The 23623-nt window shown below is 41.6% G+C and overlaps 1 protein-coding gene across 1 annotated transcript in view; it reads right to left on the reverse strand.

Annotated features, from left to right (window-relative positions):
- The window catches only part of itga9 (integrin, alpha 9), a 51690-nt gene that overhangs the window by 5919 nt on the left and 22148 nt on the right, over positions 1-23623 (reverse strand). Inside the window, exons 16-27 of the mRNA XM_005915436.3 lie at positions 12197-12349; positions 11063-11139; positions 10507-10654; positions 6878-6964; positions 6615-6694; positions 6436-6519; positions 5892-6000; positions 5691-5798; positions 4346-4471; positions 4065-4184; positions 3879-3974; positions 296-415 (exon numbers count right to left, since the gene is read on the reverse strand). Of these exons, the coding sequence (XP_005915498.1) occupies positions 296-415; positions 3879-3974; positions 4065-4184; positions 4346-4471; positions 5691-5798; positions 5892-6000; positions 6436-6519; positions 6615-6694; positions 6878-6964; positions 10507-10654; positions 11063-11139; positions 12197-12349 (1308 nt within the window). The remainder of the gene's footprint in view (positions 1-295; positions 416-3878; positions 3975-4064; positions 4185-4345; positions 4472-5690; positions 5799-5891; positions 6001-6435; positions 6520-6614; positions 6695-6877; positions 6965-10506; positions 10655-11062; positions 11140-12196; positions 12350-23623) is intronic.

The raw sequence follows: 23623 nt of genomic DNA on the forward strand, positions 1-23623 counted from the left end.
GGGGGGGTTCAACATTTCAAGGCTTAGTTGTGGTATTCCCAGTGAAAGATGAAGCAGTGAAAAAGGAATGGAGTTTTCTGCTAAAAGGGCCTCTGGACAGCAGTGTAATTGCCATTCCCCCCTCTTTAGATTTTTCTTTCATGTGAGTGGTGTGGTGTTAATTATTGTCCACTGTGTGATTTGTCCTTTTCATGGACAATACAGAGTGGACAATACTGCGCTGGCATTTAAGTGGAGTGTTGTGACCAGTGGTGTAAGCTGAAAAGTCTCGATCTGTGTTTATGAGTTGGTTTACCTTCCAGAGCAGCACAGCTAACAGCAAAAAGATGAGGATTCCCACCAGCAAACTGATGGCGATGATCCAGCCGACTACGTAACCCCTTGGCTCCTGACTGTGGAGAGCCTCAAACACCAGCTAAAACACAACAACATCACAGTGAGTCACACTAAAATGCAACACACACAATGCACATTAAGTCATGTGCTGCTAATGATGCAATCCAGTGCAAAACAGCAAGAGAGACACATCTGATTTCAGAGTGCTTTGGTTCCATGGTTTGATTCAAAGGACCAATGTTTAAAGCAAAAAAAAAAATGCTTTCAAATAACAGGAAACTAGTACGAAGGCATTTTTCAGGACATAGATATTGGTTATACAAACAGGAAGCACAAGTCAGACTTAAATTAGATTCTAGGTTCATGGAGTGACCTTTGGTCCACATGGAACAAACATTATGAGCAGGTTTATTAATTTGTAACAGCTGATGCTCTCAAACATATCTGCAGTCATAAGTGAGCATTTTTGGACATCTCAGTTAGTCAGTCCTCTTTGGTCCAGACTAAATTATTTTGATAACCATACAATGGAGAACCATGACATTTATTGAGGATGTGATGAACCCAAGACTTTTAATGTAAGCAAAAAACCCCAAACAAACAAACATAAACAACTGATAAGATTCACATGAGCCTGTAAGGAACATTTCCATGCTAACGAGCTAAACTAAGATAGTGACTTTGATATATGATGGTAACGTTAAACATCAGCAAGTATTTGTCTTATTAATCAGAGCAGATAAAAACAATGCATCATCTACTCCCTTTTTGAATTTTGTGTCATGCTTTTAGACTGGCTAATTCTGAGTTATTGCTATTCAGGGAGCCTTGGCAACTCTTAGCTTGGTTCTGGTGTGATTTAGAGGTATCTGAGCTTTTTCCCATGACATGGAGGAACGCTGACCAGCTGGATAATCTGTCACTGACAACAAATTCATGCTTATTTGAACCAGTGCACTCTGGCTTAAGTACAAAACATTTGAAGTGGTCCTAAGTGACAAATTTTGTATATACTGTAATTAAGTAAACACACTGCATTTCTTTTGATTCCCTTTCTAGCAGCAGTGCTAATGTTTATTTGAATTTGTAGCAATTACCATTACATTTAAAAGGCCATATTTCTACTTTGGACAAAAGTTGATTTGAAGCTATTAGATATCGCTGTACAGGAGCCTTGTCTACATATATATTCGTATCTGTAAATGAAAATATATGTAGTGTGTATATATATTGTTTTTGTTTTATATGTCTGAAACAAATAAAGATACAATACAATACAATACAACTGAGCTTGACTGGTTAAATTTACACTGTATTAACAGTGTTTTGACTGAGTGAAATATTCCATTACTCTGCATCACAGCAAAGCCTGCTGTAATATTAGCATTCTGGCTTTAAATGGAAAACAGCAGACTGCCCAATTGCAAAATCGATGGGTTTATTTACTTACTAATGTTCGCAAACAAAGACAAATACTGTGTGTTCACACACAGTGGGCCGACCGAGGGACGCTGTGGCTTTAATGTCCAGCGTTGCACGGGATTTAAACACAAATGTGGCATGAAACACCAACTGTGAGCCAGCCAAAAAACAAAGTGGACAAGTGAAGAACAATCTCTCTGTTGAATAGTTTCACACATTAACACGTTCCCGTTACCCCAAGCTCTGGAATGTAACTGTTGTTATGCATGCCAAGGCGTTTGCGTGTACAAAAAAGATTAAACCTCTACTGGTCATTGCTCTCTGACGCTGAGTTTCTCAATTTAACTTTGGCAGTCCCTTAATGTGAAGTTCATTTACCTCTGTCCTCAATTTCTAAATTTGTAAGTTGCACACTGTCATGAGATTTTTAACATATATAAGTTTATTTACTACTGTTCATTATAAGCTCATATTGATGTGTTCATATATTTCACAAATATGCTGTACTTTTTCATTTTTGTGCACACTGACATTTTAACTCTGTATGTTGATGAAGGCCAGCTGCAGACCTAACCACAAGAGATTAAATCTCTAACAGCAGTTTCCGAAACTAGACTACACTCATATGACCCACACACACATGTACACACACTCAGTCACAGGAAGTTTTTAACAGAGCATGTATTAAAGGAATATCAAGGTATTTGCATACGCGATGTGTCTTATAAATAAAGAGCTATCGCCTGCACTCGTTGTTTCTCCTGAGAGCCGCTCACTCGTGCACGTTGCTATTTTAACAGAACTTGTCTGAGTGTCATTATTTCACCTGAATAATGTCTTGTTAATAAATAAAGTTAACCACGGACACACACTTTCTTGCTTTAACAGCCTTATGTGTGCATTCTTAGTAAAAAAAAAAAAACCCAACATGTGGATTTATGTGGATTTGTTTTTATTTCACGGGTGATAAAAAAGTCAAGCTTGTTGTCTCGCTGACAGCCAGAAGGCTTGCTGTGAACAGCACAGCCTGGGACCACAAATTTAATTTGCACTGTGTTCTCTAGTTAGCTGGGATCCTGAGGGAAAAGGTAAAAATGTTCACTAAAATTCACCGGAGTACATTTCACTGGAATGAGCACACTTGCAAAGTGCTGAAAGAGCAGCATGGCTTGGAGACATTCATACCAGGTCTGAATTTTCCGAGCACAACTGGAGCCCAGGGTCAGCAGGCCTGCAACCCAATCAGTGCTGTAATCTTTTCCAGGATCCCACTGCAAGCATGCTGGTTGCTAAACGCAATCAGCAAATCCGATCTGCTAGGCCATTTGATCACTCAGCATACAACAATGGGGGGAGGGTCTGTCCTTGTGCACATCTAAGGGACCCCCAAAAGCAGCTAATAGAAATACCACTACACAGTAAACCCACAATGACCAACTGTTCCCTGCACTCATGTCATTTGTGACAGATCTGGAGCACATCAGCAATTCAAGGGAATTGTGACCGAGCTTCTAAAGATGAACATGCTTTTTGATATATGTTTGCAGGGAAAGCACACAATCCTTCACCTGTAACCTCTGGATGGGTAGAATCTCCAATAAGCATCTGACCTGTGTGACTCCTTTTGAGCACATAGGTCAGCAGCAGCAGTTCTGTTCTGCCTGCCGCTTTTGGCAAGATGAAATGTGTGACGGCTATTAATCCAAAGTGAGACAACACGGACAAAGACACAAACAGTTCACTGAAATTTGCTAAAGTTTATAGATGGTAAATGGACTGGAACTTGTAAAAAATGTTTCTACTCTGATGGCTCAAAATGCTTTCTTTTTACATTTTCAAACAAGGTTAAACAAGTCTTATTCAAACATTCACATTTTTCTATACCTAAGGTCTTTATCTAAGATTCCTGTGCACACACATCAATAGATGCATCGGGGGCAACTCTGGTTTCAGTATCTTGCTCGAGGATACTTCGAATTTGAGTAGCCAACAACCTTCTGATTGGTAGATGACATGCTTTCCCTTCTGAGCTTTTGCCAAATTTTGGATTAATATAGAGGTTTTTAGATATTCTTCACTGACATGGTCACACAGTGAGGGTAAATTCATGGCATACTCACAGAAATGTCCTCTGGCAGGCCATTCGGCACCTCCACTGTCCTGTCATTTACTTGCACGTTGCCCCGTGTGACGAACTGGATCACAGAGGAAGAATCCTGTCGGTGGACAGATTGTAAATTATGGACTGCTTTAAGAATCACAGCAACCTGTGAATGAATTTATTACCCTCACGGCTTGAGCCTCACCGTCTTTAAGATTTCAGTGTTGAGTAAAACTTTTATATCTATGCTCAAAGCTTCTTCTTTTAACTGTGGACCCAGGCTGCAGGAGATCGTCATACAGGCTCTTCCAGGCCGATCACAATCCTGTTAAAAAAAGATATTTGAAAAGCAGTGAGAAAAAAGAAGGACGTGTGATAAACAGATGTTACACTGACTAAAAGAAAATAAAAACAAGAATCCTCATAGGGGGTGACTCTCAGTGACCTCTGAAAAGTCAAAGTGCAACATGAGGGCTGTATATTTACCAAGACTTTCCGTCCTGATTTGGTGAAGAAGGCAAAGATGGAGTGAAAGATGCTCTCTTTGTCCTGGGGGATGGTGCATGGTGTTGGGTTCCTATGAGGAGTGCAGTTCCCTCGACCATTGGCCACCTGAAGCACAGTTATTTAACAGGCATGTGTGACATGGGTGCAGAAGAAAGAAAGCATTTTTGCCAAGTTTATGCTGCAGACAGGTTTGGGAATGACATCGAAAATGTTGACGCATGTACTTTTGTCACCTAAACTGGACCTATCTCGCTATTGTTAGGAGTCTCCAGGGCTCACAGGAAGTTCTCTCCAAGAACAAGTTGGAACCCCTCCCAGACTGTTTTCCCCATATGGAGTGATTTAGAGGTGTCTGGTTTACTGCCCAGCCCCAAGAGAGCATTTCCCCTTTCCTCTCTCCTCAGCTGGACCTGAAGCTCTAGAGGTGGAGATCTCCACATTGTCTGTTCTGCTAGAGTACCACCCAGCATGCCTGAGCTTTTATTGCAGAATTTTCCAGTGTCCTGTGTTTCTGCTGCATTTGCTGGCATGAAGAGCCATAGGCTCCACCAGCAGCTGCACTAAGTTTGGCAGGATGGGAGATTTTGTGCAGAAAAACTGCAAAAGCCTGAAGCTTTTATATATCACGAACAAATGGAAATGTGTGTAAAATGTAAGAAAACCTGACTATAAAACATAACTGCGCTACTGTCCGATGTGCCACAGGCTGCATGCTTTGTTAACAGCTTTATGATATGTGGTTCCAGGCTAGGGATGGTACGGTGTAGTAGCCAGCCCCTTCAGGTGTCCCACTCCCATTTTGTGCAAGCCGTCTGAGTCCCCTAAAGTGATTCCAGATGGCTGTAGGAGGGTGGGATACAGTCAACTCTGTCTGCCCATTCACAGTCAATACAATTAATAGTTTGAGCACCCCCATGATCTACCTGTATGAAAAGCTTTGTGCAAGGGTTAAGAAAATATTTCAACCTGGTAGGAGTATTGTGTTTCTTTGTCAAAATGCAAAATGTTGTGAAACAAAATGGGTGGCCAGCTTCAATAGCAATGTCAACATTTTTGCTTCAACTTTCACTGGTCCTGTGGTGCCCCACGCTAAGCATACTGCCCATGTCCTGAACAAAAACCTAGAGGTATAGCAGCTCTCAGTACATAAAAGAATGCTTTGGAGTGGATACAAACAGCTGTGCCATGAGGAGCAAAACAAGCAAGAGTGATAGGCTTTTGCTGGATAAATGAGTTAAATATGTGGCTTCCTGCAAGTTAATAAACTAATAAATAACAATTTGGTCTGGATGAATAATGTAGATGGACTGCTGCTGGCATCCACCTGTGTTTCAATGATGTGGAACATCTCAGCTCCGTTGCCAGTCAGCCGGTTGGGAATCCTGATGTCCACTCTGGAGCCAGGCAACCTGCTGGGGCCCTTGTTTATAGCCTGGAAAGACATCACACAGAAAGAAAAGACGGATAAATATACAAAGAAGCATTTTTAATACATATTTTGGTATCTATTCTCTTCCTATAGTACCTGAAAAGTGAGATTGAGAGGTTGAAAGTTGCAGTCCATGTCTTCTAATTGGACAAAGCGTGAGTCTTCAATGGAGTTTCCATACACAAAGGAGGTTGGTGTAATCACACTGCAGTTCAGGAAGGTGACGAAAGATAATTTATTAACATGGAAACAAAATTATTTAAATGACAAGAGACAAAATTATGTTCTAAAAAGTTCCATAAAAATTTTCGGTTCGAGTCGCGCTCGGCTCGACAGAAGCTTTTCCTTTATCAGCAGACATATTTGTCCAGCTTTGTTCTAAGCCTCCCTTCACATTAAAGACAGCAGCCTTATCAGATTTGGGCTGTTTTACATCTCTCTCTCCCTCCTCTGTGAAGCAGAGCTGTGATAAAGCATTCGCAGATAAGGCTTTTCAAGTTGATATCCTCCATACTGACAAACACTCCCTCGCTTCCTGTGAGCCAACTGATGGGCAACCAGCTCAAGTCGCTGAGATAGCTTTACATTTTGCAAAACAGTGACTACACTGTTGTGGAATTCATATTTGTCTCGTTCTTACCCAGTGATAGTGGTGTCGGTCTCGTGAATCAGAGGGATGGAGATATCCAAAAAGTTGTCGTTGAGATTGTGCTCGGGATTGGCGCTAAAAGAAACAAAGATCAGTGAAAGTGAATATTTCGCTTACAATTATTTGTGTAGATCAATATTTACATTTGCAGTTATATTTGAGCTTCTCACCTTTTTGCTTGAACTAAGAACTGCAACGTGTCATCTTCTCCAGAGAGCCGAGTCGTGTCAAAAATCACTGCAAAATGATACTGCAAAGACAAAAAAACCCCAGAATAATATGGGGTGTCATATTCTCAACTATGAAAAGCTTTTTAATGCGATGAAGTATGTCTGTCTGTCTGACACTGAACTATTCCCAGCAGGAGGCTGGTTACAGAGGAGGTTAAAGCACGAGTACTGCATGCAGTGAATTCTACCTTAGTTTGAGCTACCTTAGTCTGCGCTCTCATGAAAGGAAATCCCACTCGGCACTGAAGGAAGTCCAACTCGACAAGCTCACAGGAAATACCCTTCTCTTCCTGAAAAAAGAAAGATAGACAGAAAGAGTCAGTGGATGCGATAAAGACAGACTGACTGGAGACAGAGGGGGTGACACTCACGGTGACCAAAGACACAGCGAGGAAGGAGCACTAGGCAAGACGCAGAGCAACTGGTTCTGATAGTGGAAAAAAATCGGTAGTAGCTTTTGATGTTAAAACAATGGCGACTGGTGGACATACCTGCCAGCATTTGGGGTGTAGTCAAAGATTATTATTAAAAAATATAAACAAACCGACTCAAGATTAGGTTAAACAAAGAATGCACAAAGCAGTGATGGCACACACATCTTAGCGGGTGGGTAATTGGAAAACGTCCAGGCTGCGTGTTTGGAAGCTTGTCTAAACAATATAGAGCTTCACCGGCTGCGCTGTATAAACACTCAGGCCTTGACCCTTACGAGGAGTAAGAATTCCTTTAGCGAGAGTTCACCGAGAGGCTGTCAGCTGAGCTCATGTGCTGGGAGAATGAAAGAGGGCAGAGATGCTTCACAATTATAAATCTAAAAAAAGAGACAGCCTAGCGCTCCTGGAAAAGAGGCTTTGGGTAAGTCATACAAAGCATCTGCATGCACGGGCTGTTGTCCAGTTAGAGTCTGTGTTTATAACACTTTTCCAAATATGACAAAGGAAAGAAGTGTGAGGGTTGTCTGTGCTGACATATTAAAGTGTAGAAATCCATCCACGGTATCATCCCATTACCCCTTATTCAGCAGTTCTTAGTAGCAGCCCAGGGTGTGGTCGTGCCCTACATCTTCATTAAGTCAGCTTAAATAAGCAGCGCTGTGCTCTGCGATTGAGACTACGGTGACCCCGGGCAACTGGGGACGAGGACCCCAGCATAACTGCCAATGATGGAATTTCCTCTACTTCCTGTATTCCTCCGTGCTGCTGTGCAAACACTGCCTGTCCCGTGGGGCTGGGCAGGATTGGGAAAGTCAGCCTGTTTACCCATCACCCACCTGGCAGCCCTTGAGAGAGAACAGAGCATTCGGACATATTTTCAATTCTCTTCTCTTTCTCTGTCAGCAACACATACATGCTGGAGTTCTTGCAAATGGTAGGGTCATTAAACATCACCAGGACTGTTTACCCTGCTTTAGTGTCAGCTGAAGCATCTACTGGTGCAGTACATCAATGTGGATGACAATACACAGGAGGCCTGTGTCCTGCATGTTCTGCGTGTCTCTTCATGTCTTCTTTGGTATTTAGACAACTGGATTTATATTGGTTTACTTTTTCCACACCAGTGTCATCACCTACTTTTTGCTTTCCACTCAGGTACGAAGATGAAGAGCTACAGTACCTCTGCTTTCATAGCATGTGTAAAGTGTCACTTCACTGCCAAGAAAATCGGTGATTCATATATTCTTGGGTCTGAGGGTCCACTGAAATTCACACATTTCTTTGCTGGAACTTCTGGGCTTTTCACCACAAAGCTGACTTGGTCCAACTGTTAAATAAGCCGAAACCCACCATGGCAGAAGCATTCAGATCCTTTCCTTTAATGAAAGCGGTCATAACTCTCAGAATGACAAATGTGTGCATTCAAAATAAATGAACGAACTGAACTTGAAGTGTTAAAGGTAAAAACAGTAATTATGTAGAGTGGTTTATATTAAAACAGCAAACTCTTGGTGTATTCCCATATTACTGCTTACATGAAACAATGATTTTGATTACATTTTAATTAACCCATCATGTTTAAATTTTACTTCCAAACTCTACAACTGCAGCTTTTCATTTACACATGTGGACAGCTTTGATCATTCTTTGGTTATATTACAATGTACCGTATAAAAATCTTATTCTACACAAACCCATAATTGGCACCCAGTCTAATCTCAATGTAGTAGTTTAATCTAACAAATCACAATTTTAGATGTAGTTCTGCTTTGTGTGCAAGGCTTTTTGTAAAGTAAGCAAAAAATTAGTAAGTTAAAAATGTAGCCGAGTGCTCTGAAAAATACAAAGACACGAGACATTTGTCACAGGTCCGGCTAAAACTGACTCCTTAAAATATTTCAATAAAAAAAGAAAAACAAAACAAAACAGAAGCCAGCAGAGCTCCTGAAACCAATTCAGCTCCACAGTTTTCTGACAGCTTGTGTTGCAAGAACAACAGAGCCATAACCCACTCCGCTCTTAAATATGAGGGGAGTACAAGTTCACGCTTTGCTCACTGGAGAAAAAGCCTAAAGGGAGGGTTAGGAGCTGACCTTTACTTCACCAGAAAGGGGTCACATCATCACCTCAGACTTCTCCAGTAGTAATTAGAAGTGTGTGAAAGCGCATACAGCGGTAAATCTTCTCACCGGCCTCGTTGTCACCTGCACATACTGTTCGCTTCCTGCTCCCTTTGTGCAGCAGAGAACTTTGACTTATCAGGTTCCTGAACAAAATGAGGCTCTGGGGCTGCTGGTAATCTGACACTTAAAGTCAGTCGCTTTCATTAGATTAACTTTGAAACCGAAACAGTGTTTTTCTAATATTTGCCTGCAGCGTATATTCTGTTTAAATTCAATTTCGCCATTGTCGGGGGTTTCAAATCCTGCCTTGTATCTTTTACCGTAATGGCCTCATCCATCACAGGGATGAAACCCCCCCGCCCCGACAAACCATCCAACTGAAGATAAGCACAAGGTCCATTTTTCTTTTTTTTTGGGGGGGGGGGGGGGGGTGCACAGAAACTCCTTCCTGATGAATGCTGTCAAAGTGCACCATCTGACGTGGCGTCACGCTCAGCTACAAGCAGCCTTTGTGACAACAAGTGAGCAAACAGACGTGAGCAGAGGCAGAGGTGGACACTGTGAAATCGATCGGCAAGGAAAATCTCTCAGGTTTAATGTGGGATGGCAGTGGGTAGATATTTCTTTAACAGCGACAGAATGCTAAAATCATTAGAAGTCAAACTATATGAGGAGCAGGTCTGATTATTCCCCATCCCCATGAAGGTCAGGAATAATCCACATATATCTAATTAAATGTGGCCCTGCGAGAGTAAGAATAAGTCAAGCTTGCGGAAATACAAATGTGTGTTGTGCCTTGTTCCCATGCATACAGCTCATTTGTTGATGACATGGTGTGTCTGTCTTAAATGAGTCAGAGGAGCGTTTGACAGCTCAGCCAGAGGAGCTGCCCTCTGACACGGGACAGCTGTTGCTGCTCCTCCTGCTGGGGCTCTCTGGGTTTTTATGCTTTCATCTTCACATCTACCTACACAGCTCGGGCAAAGCTTTAAGCTCCCCAGTCGTCACGCAGATCTGGCTTTCCCACTGTTTAGACTGTGTTCCTGACATATAATCATATAGTCTTTTTAAATAAACATTCCTCGGGAAAATGTACATCACAGCAGAACACCAAGGCCATCCATCTAATACGTGTGTGCAAAATATGGTTTTGTAAATCATTACGGCCTCAGCTTCGCTTGTACGTTACTAAAGCGAAAAAACAAACTGTCAGATTTTAGATATAAATATGTGAACCAGAGTAAATAAATAGCAGATACTTCAAGAATCACAGACCTTCTGCCAGAAGTTGATGTAGAAAACTTCCCTGGAGAAGTTCAAGTAGATGTTTGTGTCATAGGCGTCATCGCCAGCGTTGGAGATGGTCAGGTTCAGAGAGACGTTCTTCACTCCTCCAAGGGCCAGATGGGGTTTGCTATGCAAGCTGGTGGGTGCACAGAGTAAACAGCGTACTTCAGCAATTAAAAACAATCACTTGAAGAGCAGTAAGTACAGCTTCGTATTAAGTAGCCTGCATTCTTCTTTGAAATTTTTAGTGTACAAAGAAAAGTGCACCTGCAGGAGAATAGCTGTTTGTTTTTGGAGCACAACAAAGAATATATGCAGACAAATGAGTTGTTAGGATGACAGACATAAACTGTTGAGGAGAGAACAGGAGATAGATAATAATGGAAAGGGAACTCCCTAACTATGGAAAAAAAAAACCTATGGATCCTCTCCAAGCATGCGTCAGAGTTCCACTACCCACACCCTCATGGCCTATGATGTCAGCTTGCTTCCTTAGTACTGGAAGAAAAGAATGAATCTGAGCTACAAAGTAAAATGTTTTTACCCAGAAAGCAACAGTTTCCCATGAAGCCTCAGGTCTGCGGCACAGTCGTCTGACAGGCAGTTCTTCTCAAACCAAGTCTGAAAAGGAAACAGTACAGTACACAGTTCAGATGACCTCATGCCCTGAACACACCGACTCCACATTCAGGGGGCGGTGTTGCTTTGCTGTGTGAGCTGTCCAGTAGTTTTGCATCCACAAAGCTATCTTTCCCTTAATTAGTCAGAGGATGGGCTTTGGTTTAAATCATGAAGGGAAATTTAAGTCGAGCGTTAAAGTCTGATGCAAAGTTGATGAGTTTCAGATAAAACGGATTCTGTAGATGCTGAAATGCAACTGCCTCGCTCTTTCAAGAAGTGCATACACCGGGGGAAACACATGTGGTCCAGGTTAGAGGTGCTCGCAAAGAAAATAAATGAATCAGTCTTTTTGGACTCCACTCAAGAAAAGCTAACACAGGCAATAATAAGCTGGTAACCAACACCAAATCATTACAACCCCACATTGGAGCCATTTCCTTCATTCCTACTGTGGTTTGCAGGAAGACACTTCTGTCTTTTAATATCAGGTTTGGCGGGGGTCACTTTTAGTCAGGAAATGAAATATATCATAAATTGAGCTGGTAGGAATTAACTGTCAACCTTTTACAATAAGAGCAAGGCACACTTAAATAGACAGAACATCTTATGAGTAACATTTCACTGTATTTGTGTAATTTGTGAAAATAGAATGAAAATTACAGTGAATGTGGATTTAGTCTGAACATATTTATCGTACTGTTACACAAGATTTGATTTTAAGAATGACAAATCCTGTGATTCCTGCAATTTACTTTAATGATGGGATCGGCTTTCTTTTTTTTCCAAAGAAGTAACTCAGTCAGTTATCGGTTTTCCCTCAAGATCCTGCTTTAATCCTGCAAATATTTGAAAAACACGCAGTGAAATAGCTGGGATGTTCATGATCCTCAAAGACAGGCTACTTTAAATCCAACGGCTGATAATATTTCTCTATAAAGAGTCAGCATCAAACTTTATTAGGTGTTGCAGATACTGCTGTGAAAAACATGAATTTTACTCTTCAGGATTCGTTTTTAAAGCAATCCCCTTCACTTCACACTTAAAAAGCTCTCCGTACTTCATTCCTCGCTGCAATCTTCTTCCCTTTCCTCCATCGCAGCACTGGAGTGAGCGCGGGCAGGTCTCGCTCCTGGGGTCCTGTCAGCACGTGGGTCCCCAGGCTGTAAGCCACCTCGAATGTGATGGCTGTGAACACGTCCTTAACGTCCTTCTGTGGAGAGCAAAAACAAGGCTAATGCAGGGGAATCTGTCCAACCACAGACACACTAAAACTAAATGTAACCTCAGATATATAACTGTCATGCAGCTGTCTGGGTGACTGCAGTAATTTAACATCTTTCTCCGATTAACGCCTGGCGCAAAGACACATTACACTGCAGATTACCGGAAGATCACACAGTCTGAAAATGTCATATCGTAGTGATCAGTCTGCCAGGGCTGCACGCAGACACGAGTACACTGATAAAATCACGTGAATTGGTTTGTATGGATGGCTGACACATCTCATCAACATCAATTCATCTTTGACCATCGTTAAATATGACAAAAGCACGACCACCAGTGCAGATTCTAAGCAAGGCACTTTTTTTTCTTTAAAAAAACCTGCTGGCACTGCCTCTGAGAGATATATTGGCATTCCTGGCGACTCCATCTGAGACCATAAAAGAAGTGTTTGATTTGGCATCGGGTTTGGAAACGCAGACAGAAAGAAAACAGAGCTAAATGTGATCAAATCCTGCATCCTCATTAGATGACAGCACTGAAAGACATACATGGGAAAAGCTGATACTGATGTTGGTTTTTCATCTCTTTGTCTACTCAGCTCTTTGAAGGCAGCTTGCCGGATCTAGTTTTGGTCTCGCTATCTAAAAGCCGCAGCAGAAAAACACACACACACACACGAGCTCCAACTGCAACCGGTGTCCCAGTCCTTGACTGATGTCAGCTAACACGGAGCCAAGCCCACAATGTCAACACAAAGGGCTTCCCGGTGTCTTCCGGTGGCCACTCGTTCTTTTGCACTTTCTCTCTCTTTTTGTCCACCCACCCATCCTCTTTCCTCAGGCAGGCACAGGGCCAGTCTGGGCTTTGACATGAGGCATCACCAGTGCCAAACCCACCCAAATCATCAGCAATGAGAGAGTTATAGCAGGAAAGAGCAAACGTTAGTGCAGCGCATGACAAAAACAGATGATTTAAGGCTCATTTGGGAAACGGTGCTCATCACAGATAAAGACAGATAATATCGGAGCGTTTTTAATTAATTTCTGCCATCGTGTGCTTGGATCTCCTGCCCAAAAAATAAATAAATCTGACTTCGATTTTATTTTCCGGATTAAAAAAAACAATCATTTTCTTAATAATAATAAGCTACTCAGGTAGCAAAGCAAGATGGCGTCTTTAAAATCTTCATTCAGAAACAAGATTTTTCATCTCAAATCCACCGTTCAGCTCATTCCTCTCAGTGTTGTTCTACTGGCAGGTCACCTAAGCTGGGAGGTAACAAATTTGTGACACAATTAGTTATTGCAGGATATGTATGAAGCACTGGCAAAGCCCTCAGTGTTAGCGGCAATTAAAGCCGAATGCATGAAATGGCCCCTTTCCGCTGGCCTCTGAGTGAACTGACCCCCTGGGAGATAACTGCTTGGGTCTCCAGTCCCAAATTCCCACTGCTTATCTCGCATTTTCACAAGCCACAAGGGAACTGGAGGACGTAATGGCTAGAAATAAAAGTGGGGTATTTTTGTCCAATGTCCTGCCTAAAAGTGACCTCTGTGTGCATGTAAATATTAAGAAACATCCCAATGAGCTTGCTGTTGTCAATCATAACAGAGCATCTGTTTTTGTAGAGATGTAGGATCACTTAATCCTTGACGCACCGGACCGAAGACTGCTAATTGACTCGTGAGCTCCCAAGACTAACAGCGCACTCACATTAGAAGAACCAGACTCTGTTTGGTAACACTTGGCCTAAGCTTTTATTATCCCTGGATCAATGCCGCCAATTGCCCCACCCGGATCCGCACCCCTCGCTGGGCCATTTACTCCCACCTGATCCTTCTTTTAGTTCCTGTATTTATGGAACAGAGGAGCTCCTGAGGTCCAGCTGAAAAAGACAGTGGCTAGTGTTTACCGCCTGCTACCTATATTATTATGGAAATTGAAGCAATAACTGCTCCTTACATGCTGGTGAAGTTCAGAGGCAGACTTGTGAGAGGCCATTCTGCCACTCAACAGGCTTGCACTGTGTTAAGCCTCATTTAAACACAGAAGCCGCAGGGTGCGGCACGGGTCTCAGATCAGATAGGGCAATGACATGAGTGGAATTTCTGATATTTGGAGGCCAGTAATTCGTGTTAAACATATAGCTCTGAATTAGCCCTAACACTAGTTGCTCAGAAACAGGGTCTAGCATTGTAATCATCAATGGCTACCACACAAATCCTCATTATATGGCTCATTATATGCAATATCTGTTTCTGTTGGACTAAAAATATTTTTGTCCCTTTCTATCTCCTGGTCTCGGTCTGTGGATGCTATAGTGATTTTTTAAAATTTCCCATACAGATTTAAACCATGTGAAAAAAATCCATCTCTGGAGAGAGAACTGCCAATAAAAAGGCGAAATATTCTGCACCGTCACTGAACAGAAGTCTGAAACTTTTGATCATCTCTGGGGCAAAATTACTCATTAAAGGTTCCAGTCAATACTGTGGAGATGCCAAAACTCAGCAGGAGGCAGCTGTTTTCCAGCAGTACCCACTTTAGCTGTAAATTATTGGCTGTAGGATGAAAAATCGGCACGTTAAAGCAGTTTGCTTCTTTTACAACAGGCTCGATACAAGTGCTTCCCGGTTTATTATTCATATGTATTTAATTCACAGGACACAGATCAGCTTGCTACGCCGCATGTTTTGAAAGAAAACAAGTTAAGCTGAACACTCCCTCGCTCTGGAACAAGACTTCTGCCAAAATACTATTTCTGTGCTCCGGTTCACACTCAGGACCCATTTATTTGGCACAACAGAGCATAACTCACACCTTTACCAACCACTCTTTTCCCTTGACATTCATTCCTGCTCCCCGAATGGATTTTTCCCACGCACCCATAACGTAAGCGTAAAGCACAAAGCTTGCACGATTTTAATGAACATGGCTACCGTGTGAATTAATCTTAGCCTTAAATTCTAGTGCTAGAGCTAGACTTTCACATGTTAATCTGATCAACAAGATGACAGTGCACCAAGCTGCCCCATTCATGCTCACGGAGCAGCTCCATCATGGTGGGTGCGGGGAGGATGACGTCAGACTGCAAAAGGCTCTGATCTGCACTTTAAACGCCTCATGCTTGGCTGAGATGAAGAGCTCCGTTCTTAGCCAAACCATTCCCTCAGAAGCATATAGCTTAAGCCTGGTCATGGGAAGTCTTTATTAACTTGGGAGGGAAATGTGAATACAGCACTCCTTTTAAGGACAATAGATGTTTGGATGAGTTACAGGTTGAGGCCGTTTTATTTGAGGGCTAAATGCCAGGGAACTTTTTTTTTTTTAATGGAAAAACCTTTTTTTCCTCCTTATGTGATGAATGGATCCAACCTGTTAAAGGTTAGGAGTAAGGGTGTATGCTGAGACACTAGGAGACAATGTGAAATTGAAAGTATTTATAGTAATGTCTGCAGCATATGGCAGCAATGCACTTACGCAGCTTATCCAAGCGTGTTCTTTAAAAAAGTCTAGAAATAAGACAATTACAGAAGGTTTTAGTGACAGAAGGTCAAAGTACAGCAGCTGCTCTGCTCAGAATAGGTTAGCAGATGTTGAAAGGCCTGGAATGACAAACTGAGTGGGAGTAGGGAAGAGCGTCGTCTGGTTGTTTCTGCTAGAAACCTTTGGAGGAGTCAAATAGGAGCAGCTTCAATCTGTCTGTGAAAATCATCCTCATGTGTCATGGCAGAAAGATTAGAGACTGGACCTGTGGAATCATCATAATTCCTTAAAAAGGCAGACCAGCAGTCTTCACTCTTAAACCGGAAGAGATTAAAATCACACATCTCTTACCGTATAACAAATTTGACAGGTCTTACTTGATTTATCTGCAATGAACTACACTCACATCCACAAAAACCACCCTTTACATCCTGCTAAAATCCCCCAAACTCTTCAAATTGTCATTCCCAGAGGCAGGATATTCTTTAAAAATCTAAATAACTTCCTCCAAGGACATTGTGAAGGACTTTACAGTGGGAGTAACAGCAGACCTGTGAGGTTTCTCACCATTAAGCTTTTATTGTGGTTTTCCTCTAATTTTGTTACTTTAACTGTGCCTGAGGGCACCATTGTTCTCTCATTGTCTCGTCACACAGTTTCTATTTTCCTTTAAAGGAAATTTGTATGTTTTCTGCATTATTTTGAGAATGAATTGATTTTTAGAGTAGGCCAAAGAAACTGAAAAGTTGATACTGTGAAGATGTACATGGTGGTTGAATGCTCATCTAGTAGACCTGACCTACTAGGAGTGATGTTGAGTTGTGTTTCTGATCACACGGTGTCTAGAAAATCAAATGTGCCCTTTTCCATTAACTATTGTGGTCCGCTAGGACAGTGATTATAGTGTTTGACATTTGGCCAGATACTGAGTCAGTGACATCATTTTCTTCAAAGACGTCACTACATATGGCCGACAATACAAAATATTATAATATAATAAAATGTCAACTTTTAGATGGCAGACCTAAAAGCTAATCCATGCAACAGTTGCAGCGCATTTTTATCACATAGTGTAGTTGCGTTTGCGCCCACTTGATTGAATTCAGACCAATATTCACTCAGTCTCAGCTCTGTGTTGTTCTTCAGTAATTCTTGCGGGAAAACTCTGTAAATGTAGCTGTTTAATGAGCCACTTCTGTCTGCTGGAACTGGTAGAGTACTGGTGGGTTTTCAAGCTTTTAAGCAGAAAGAAGCTGCCCACTCTGGCCAAAAGCAACACTATGAGTCTCAGTGAGAATAAACCAAAGCAATAAAATCATTGTCCTACCTGCGAAACAATGAACTGAAGCGAAACAGCTCTATAAAGCTGAGGGGAACTGCAGGTTGAGGCGATAAAGTTTTGTTGCAAGTGAACCCTTCGCATTGTTTTTTACATTCTTCCATTGATATATCGGATTTAAAAAAAAACTGTCGGCATGGCAGCTTTGAGCAAAAACGTGTCGTCTGAAATAACAATATGAATCTGTGAAACTAAACATGTTCTTTGTGGCCTGTATGGTTTACAAAACAGAAAATGCTCTTGGGCTGTAATACCGTCAGTCTGTCCAAAACCAAATGATTCAGACTAATCTGAAAATGCCAGACTACCAGTCATTCAAAATGTATGCAGCAGGCCTTTGAAAACAGTTCCCATTCAAAATGAGCCATGTTTACGCCAACCAATGGAAAATATTTCACTCTGTCTGATGTTAGTTGTAGAGGCAGCGATTCTCAGATGCGAGTCCAGCTTCAGGCACCAACATGATTTATCGCACACTGCAAGTCCACAAGCTGTTTGACACCAAAAAGAAAGAAAATCCAGACTTGCGTCAGACTGATGACACAAGAGCAGCTCATCGTACTTATCTTCTAAGTAACTATGTAACGAGACAGAGATAGTCCTGCTTTTTAAGTCCATGATACAAACTAATGTGTGGATTGTGTAGTTCTGGTAATTAGGAGTAAATTGTGCTTTCAGTAAACAGGAGTGGCCTACTGTGAACCTCTGAGCAAATAAACTTCTACTGGTCACTGTGCCACTTGGACAACATGGAAAAATTATAACAGAAGTGAAATTTCCCATCAGAATCTGTGGTACTGTTAAGGTCCTAGACTCATGAAGTGTTCACTCTCACTCTCCACTTGTTTGATTTCATGTGTTCATGTTATGTTCAATGTCCAGTTTGTCAAACTCATTTCAAACGCCTGACAAATTTGCCCTGAGATTAGATCATCTTTCATTTCAACCCTGCTTTCACCCTCACAGTTTTAACAAACAGAACACTGAATCCTGAGCGCAAATTTTCTGTGAAAACATAAATGATCCAAATCCTATCCTTTAGCCAAGGCTGAGCGACCCTGTGGTGCATTGTAACGTCTCCCATGAGCAAACACGTATTTTCTCCAGGCTAAAACAGATAAATAGCATAACTGGCAGGAAACGTATACCATCTGTCCTGTCATGCGTGAAACCACATCACGAACAGCATCAAGACATACTTGTGCTGCTTTCATGACAGCGTGGAGACAGGAAACATTCATTTGCTTTGAAAATGCTGATCAGAATCCTTCTCTCACTAAGTAAAAAAAAAAAAAAACTTCCCCTGAAACACTCACCTCTTTGCTCCAGACTTCCAGTAATTCAACTCCCTCCTAAATAAATAAAAAAACCCACGGGTAAGGAGCTGTAGATCTTGCCTTCAAGAATTCGAGAATTTATTGCTTTTTAAAGCAACGTTCACCTAAATACAAATTACAGAAAACTTTTATGCTCTCGTATGCATCATGAAGAAGGCATTCAGCATTTGACCCTCAGACAGTTAAAGCCACAGCTGGGATTTATAAAGGAGGAGAGAAAGGTGCCTCGCTTCCCCTGTGGAAATTCGCAGATGGAATTGGTTTACTGCTCAAACATACCAAATTCATCAGCGTGTTATTTTTACTACATTCCATCAACAGCAACTTGATGTAATGCCAGCGCTAACTATAGCTGCATTAAAGTAATATCTGGATTTGAAATCTAGCCAGCCACCTATAAATACACAGATGTTTTCCCTCATATCTCGGTTCGTCCTTACTCGGCTCCCACACTGTGACACTCTTAACACATTTTTTTTTGTTTCTGGTCTATTTTCAGCATCACTACTACATCTCATTTAAGCACTTCGCAACATTCTTGAAATGTTGGAAGCTGGAAGGCGATGCAGTGGAAAGTCAGCAGCTGACTGAGTAAATAAAAATGGAATAACGTGTACTGGTGTATAACTTCTTCATTTCTCTGCACAGAGCTCCTGTCACCATCATGTCCGATTATCTTTAATCCCTTGGCTGATGTCTATTGTAACCTAAGTGACATGTGCAGAGTCACCACAAGGACACGTCCTGAGAAGCAAAACAAACTTAGCTGAAAAAAGGAAAGGAAAATCCCAAGGAGATCCTTTTAAGGAAACACAAACGGTGTGTCCTTAGGCAGCTTTTAAGTCTGTACTGGAGAATATTAGTGATGCTAGTCACAATATGGAAAAAGAGAGCAAGATAAATATGAGTTTATCTCTATCCAAATGAGATAATACAAAGAAATACTGTTTTAAAATGTGGCTACTTGTATTTATATATCTGATATATTATCTGGAGGCAGATAACAGAGCGATAATAGAGATATTGAGAGGCATGAGCGGATTTTGTGAGCTGGTGATGCTGGTACGGTGTTAAATAGCTGTAATTAACATTAACATGTTTTTTTTTTGCTACAATTGATTAAATAATTTGAAAGCTGTACAATATATGCCAGAACTGTATGGAAGGTTGTGTTGCACAACCAAGCCAGTCATTTCGATGCTTTAAGGTTTGATACTGAACTCAAAAAGCAACTCAGTTTGCGTGCAACATCACCAAAGTAAGGAAATCCCATGTGACTTCTCCAGTCTCTTTAAAATTGAGACTGAAGAACTCACTTGGATGACTGACAAAACATTTCTCGCACTGAAAGCGTAACATCCACATGAACAGGATCAACTTTCTGGGATGACACTAAACGTACAACAGAGAGAAGCATGGACAAAAAGTCCAAGTATTACTGTTCACGTAAAAGTTTGGATGCTTTATTGTTCAAACAAGGCTGCTGACAAACGGACAAACCTATCAGATACAGGTGATAGTCACAATGAGAACTACAAAATTTGCTGGCTCTTACACAATTCTTGAAAAACTATTGTTTATATTTCGATTGTTGTTGTTAGATGTTAGCCCCCTTCCCCTAAAAGAGTGCACGAAGTGTTTCTACTTTATAGACGTGTTTAGAGCTGGATAATATCCAGACTTTGGCACAACACTCACACAGATGTATATGCGATCAATCAGGGTTGCAAACATAAAGACTGCCATGACTGATCTCGGCGGGGTTAGTAATGTTAAAATTATATTGACCATTTGCTCAACCCTGCTTCGTCCTAAGATTTTACATGGATTGTCATACAATTTTTAAGAGCTGTGCACTTTTTTCATTTCTATTTGTAAAACAATTGCATATATGTTTAAGAAGCAGGCTGCATTTAATTGCGTTATGTGTTTTCTTTTTACTTGAAGTTATTGTAAAGAAAACTGGTTTTCTTTACAAAAGCGATATTAATTTTAGTAAATTATTTTTAAATGACGTAGTACAAATTATATAATTAAGAATGTGTTTTTGATGTTTAAACTTTATGAAAAACTTCTTGCAGGAGTCCACTCTGCAGGTGGGGGAGAGTCACAGGAGAGGTGGAGAATAAATTTAACCTGGGTGTCTACTTTCTTGTGCAGTTTGGGAGATGATTGAATGTTAGGGTGGGTACAGTTTCCTCTGCGGTGGGGTCGGGTGGGCTTCCCCGGGTCCTGTGGGGCTGGGTGGTCCTGCTGCCGTAGGCCCCGGTCTGGATGGGCATGGGCTCCCTTGCCTTGGTGGGTGCCGAAGGACGGGGGTGCCTACTGGGGTTCACTCTGGCACAGCTGGCTGCCGGCAGAGCCGACGGGCACGCCACTGCAGCCCCCTCTGGCTTCTGCTCCGTGGCTACTGGGTGACCCCTCATCTGGGGCTCTCCTCAGCTCTTCCCAGGAGGGTGGCATGGATGCCCCTCCTTGGGCTCTCGCACTCTCGGGCCTCTGGATGTCTGGAGCCTGGATCTCCTCCATGCCTGTTTCATGCCCTGGGGGACAGGGCTATGGCTCTCTACATCCTCTAGCAGACCATTACATGGGGAAACCTTTTGAATACAAGCGGGCTGATCCACACAGCTGTGCACATGAGTGTTCACTGTTCATAGACATAAACTACACCTTTATTGGCTGCTATTTCCAAGCACATTGTGCGCTGTCGGTCCTGCTTGCTACACAACAACATTCAATATTTAGTATTTACTGCTGTTTACACTTAGCTAGATTAACGTGATGGTGTTGTGTTTAGTATGTTGCTCTGTTTCTTTTGCTTATTTTCTTTTTTTTTCTCTCAACAGGTGATCCAGGAGATTTTTTTTCTCTTCTTTCTCTTTTTAAGTGCCCTCTCTCATTGTCTCTCTTCCCTTCTGTTTTTCTTTTCCTTCATCTTTCTTTCTCCCTTTCCTATCCCTCAGTCATGTCTGTCCCGTCATTCATGAAAAAAAATTAGGTAACGTACAGAGAGATTAACTTCCTCCAAGATCCTGATTAATCTCCTTTGCGGACAAACAGGAAACGTGTTATCTGTATTCCTACGCATTTAATTAAATAAAGAGCACAACTGCTAAAAGGCTGAGGATTCGTTTTGCTAATTTGGGCATCATGTTACGACAGCCTAAAAGACACCACACTGTAATAATGGGTATTTATTGAAAAGGGCTGTTTCAGTCCCAGGAGAAAACATTGCTCTGATGGATGAGATACCAGCAGGGTGGAGCAACTTAAAATGTGCTGTTTTTAAAACAGCAGTGTGTTTGAGAGTGCGTTTGAGTCTATCCCATCCTGGTGATAGAGGACATCTCCAGATGTTTCCTGCAGCTGATTTCATCACTGTGTTCAAATCTGGGGCATTTTTACTTCACTGTTATTGTTGGAACCATTGTTTTCTGACAAAGCCGCGATAAGACCACAGCACACACACACAAGTTTATCAAATCCACCTGATGGACGTACATTACAGTCTGCGCTGCATATAAACAACCGTCTTGAGTATATATTTGTTCCATTTCCTTTGTGGCAGATCCTGTCTGTTTACACAGGAAGGGGAATTTAATGTTGTCGCCACCAGATGTAAACAGACACTATTAGCAAACGGCAGGGAGAAATAATAATGGCAAACCTGCTGGGTTATTAAAAAAAACAACAACAAAAAAAACGTCATTAAGACGTATCACAGCATCATAGGCTGCTCTTACGAAATACATAATCTATGTTTCCTCTGCGGTGAAGTCGGAAACATGGCAGGAGAAACTCTTTCATTGTGGTCAGACTTGGCCACCCATTATGTAGCCTTGCTGTGGCATCATGTGGCAGTAACCCGGCCAAAAGACTGCAGAAGCATTTTGCCCGGCGTGCTTAGCTGCCAAAATCAACAAATCATCAAATCTGCCCAACCTCTGGTCGCCTTGACATGAGTAACAACGATAGATTTACTATGGCAACAACACAGAGTAAGTGTAACAAGCAGCTATCCCAAAAATAATACCTCGCTTCAAGCTCGCATACACACATATGAAAGGAAATTAACAAGAACTCTGACTTGTTTTATGGTAACAAACGTCTGCCGGCTGTGCTCTCACAAAACAGCCCTGCAGAAGACCTGTAATGTTCATACTGGCACAGCCATGTAGGGAAATCCTGAGGAAAACATTTCCCTGAGCTAAAATTATCCTGAACAGCTCTTCTATAGCATTCAGTAAATGCTATTATCATTCAGCTGAAATCATTTATATGATGCTGCCCATGACAATTTCCACTTGATTTATTGTTACTGCACACAGCTTCAGTGGTTTTTGATTTTTTTTCTATTATATACTTAATAAATAGGTGCTTGACTTGCTGCCAAGTGTATTGGAACAGCTGGATTTGATTACTTTCCTGATATATGCTTCCATTGTATCAGCTCTCTTGGCCTGAGGTAAATGAAACGAGGAGACCAGTGTCAAGGGAATTACACATTTCTGTTGAACTTTAAAGGGGCAAACAAAGCAGGCAGTGTGGCTGCAGCTCTGAGTTTCCATGTGCCAAACTTTGACTTTGTCCTTCTGGACACTCTTTGAGATGCAGCCACAGGAGCTCCTGGTTTGTCTTACTCTGTTTGTCTGTGAAGAGCAGACTTGGGTCAAACAGTAGGTTCAGATGACTTCACAATTGTTTTGACTTACATTGATTTTATTGCTATCGTTAAATAGAATTAAGTAAGATGTCATTCACTCAAAGGTGTAATATACAAGTACTGTTACTTTCCAGGTCTTCTAGGATGCAGACTCATGTCTAGTAAACCACACTTCAGTGTGTGTCTGGAACCAGATACAGTAAAGTAAACCGGGTAACTAAACACGCACATCAAGTAATACATCAAGTCAAAGTCTGCGCTCAGGATCACTAATGAACCTCTAATACATTTCACTGCTTTTCATACAGTCTCAATGATATTCTTGTTGGCTGCTGTTCACGTTCGATGTTGTCCTAAAGGCTGTTTGCTGAAATGACAGGCCTTTGGAATTTAGCCAAATGAGATATGAATGACGTATGATACAGCACTAAC

Source organism: Haplochromis burtoni, unplaced genomic scaffold (genome assembly GCF_018398535.1).
Source record: "Haplochromis burtoni strain Fernald_Lab_line unplaced genomic scaffold, NCSU_Asbu1 Contig_12, whole genome shotgun sequence".
Classification (NCBI taxonomy): domain Eukaryota; kingdom Metazoa; phylum Chordata; class Actinopteri; order Cichliformes; family Cichlidae; genus Haplochromis; species Haplochromis burtoni.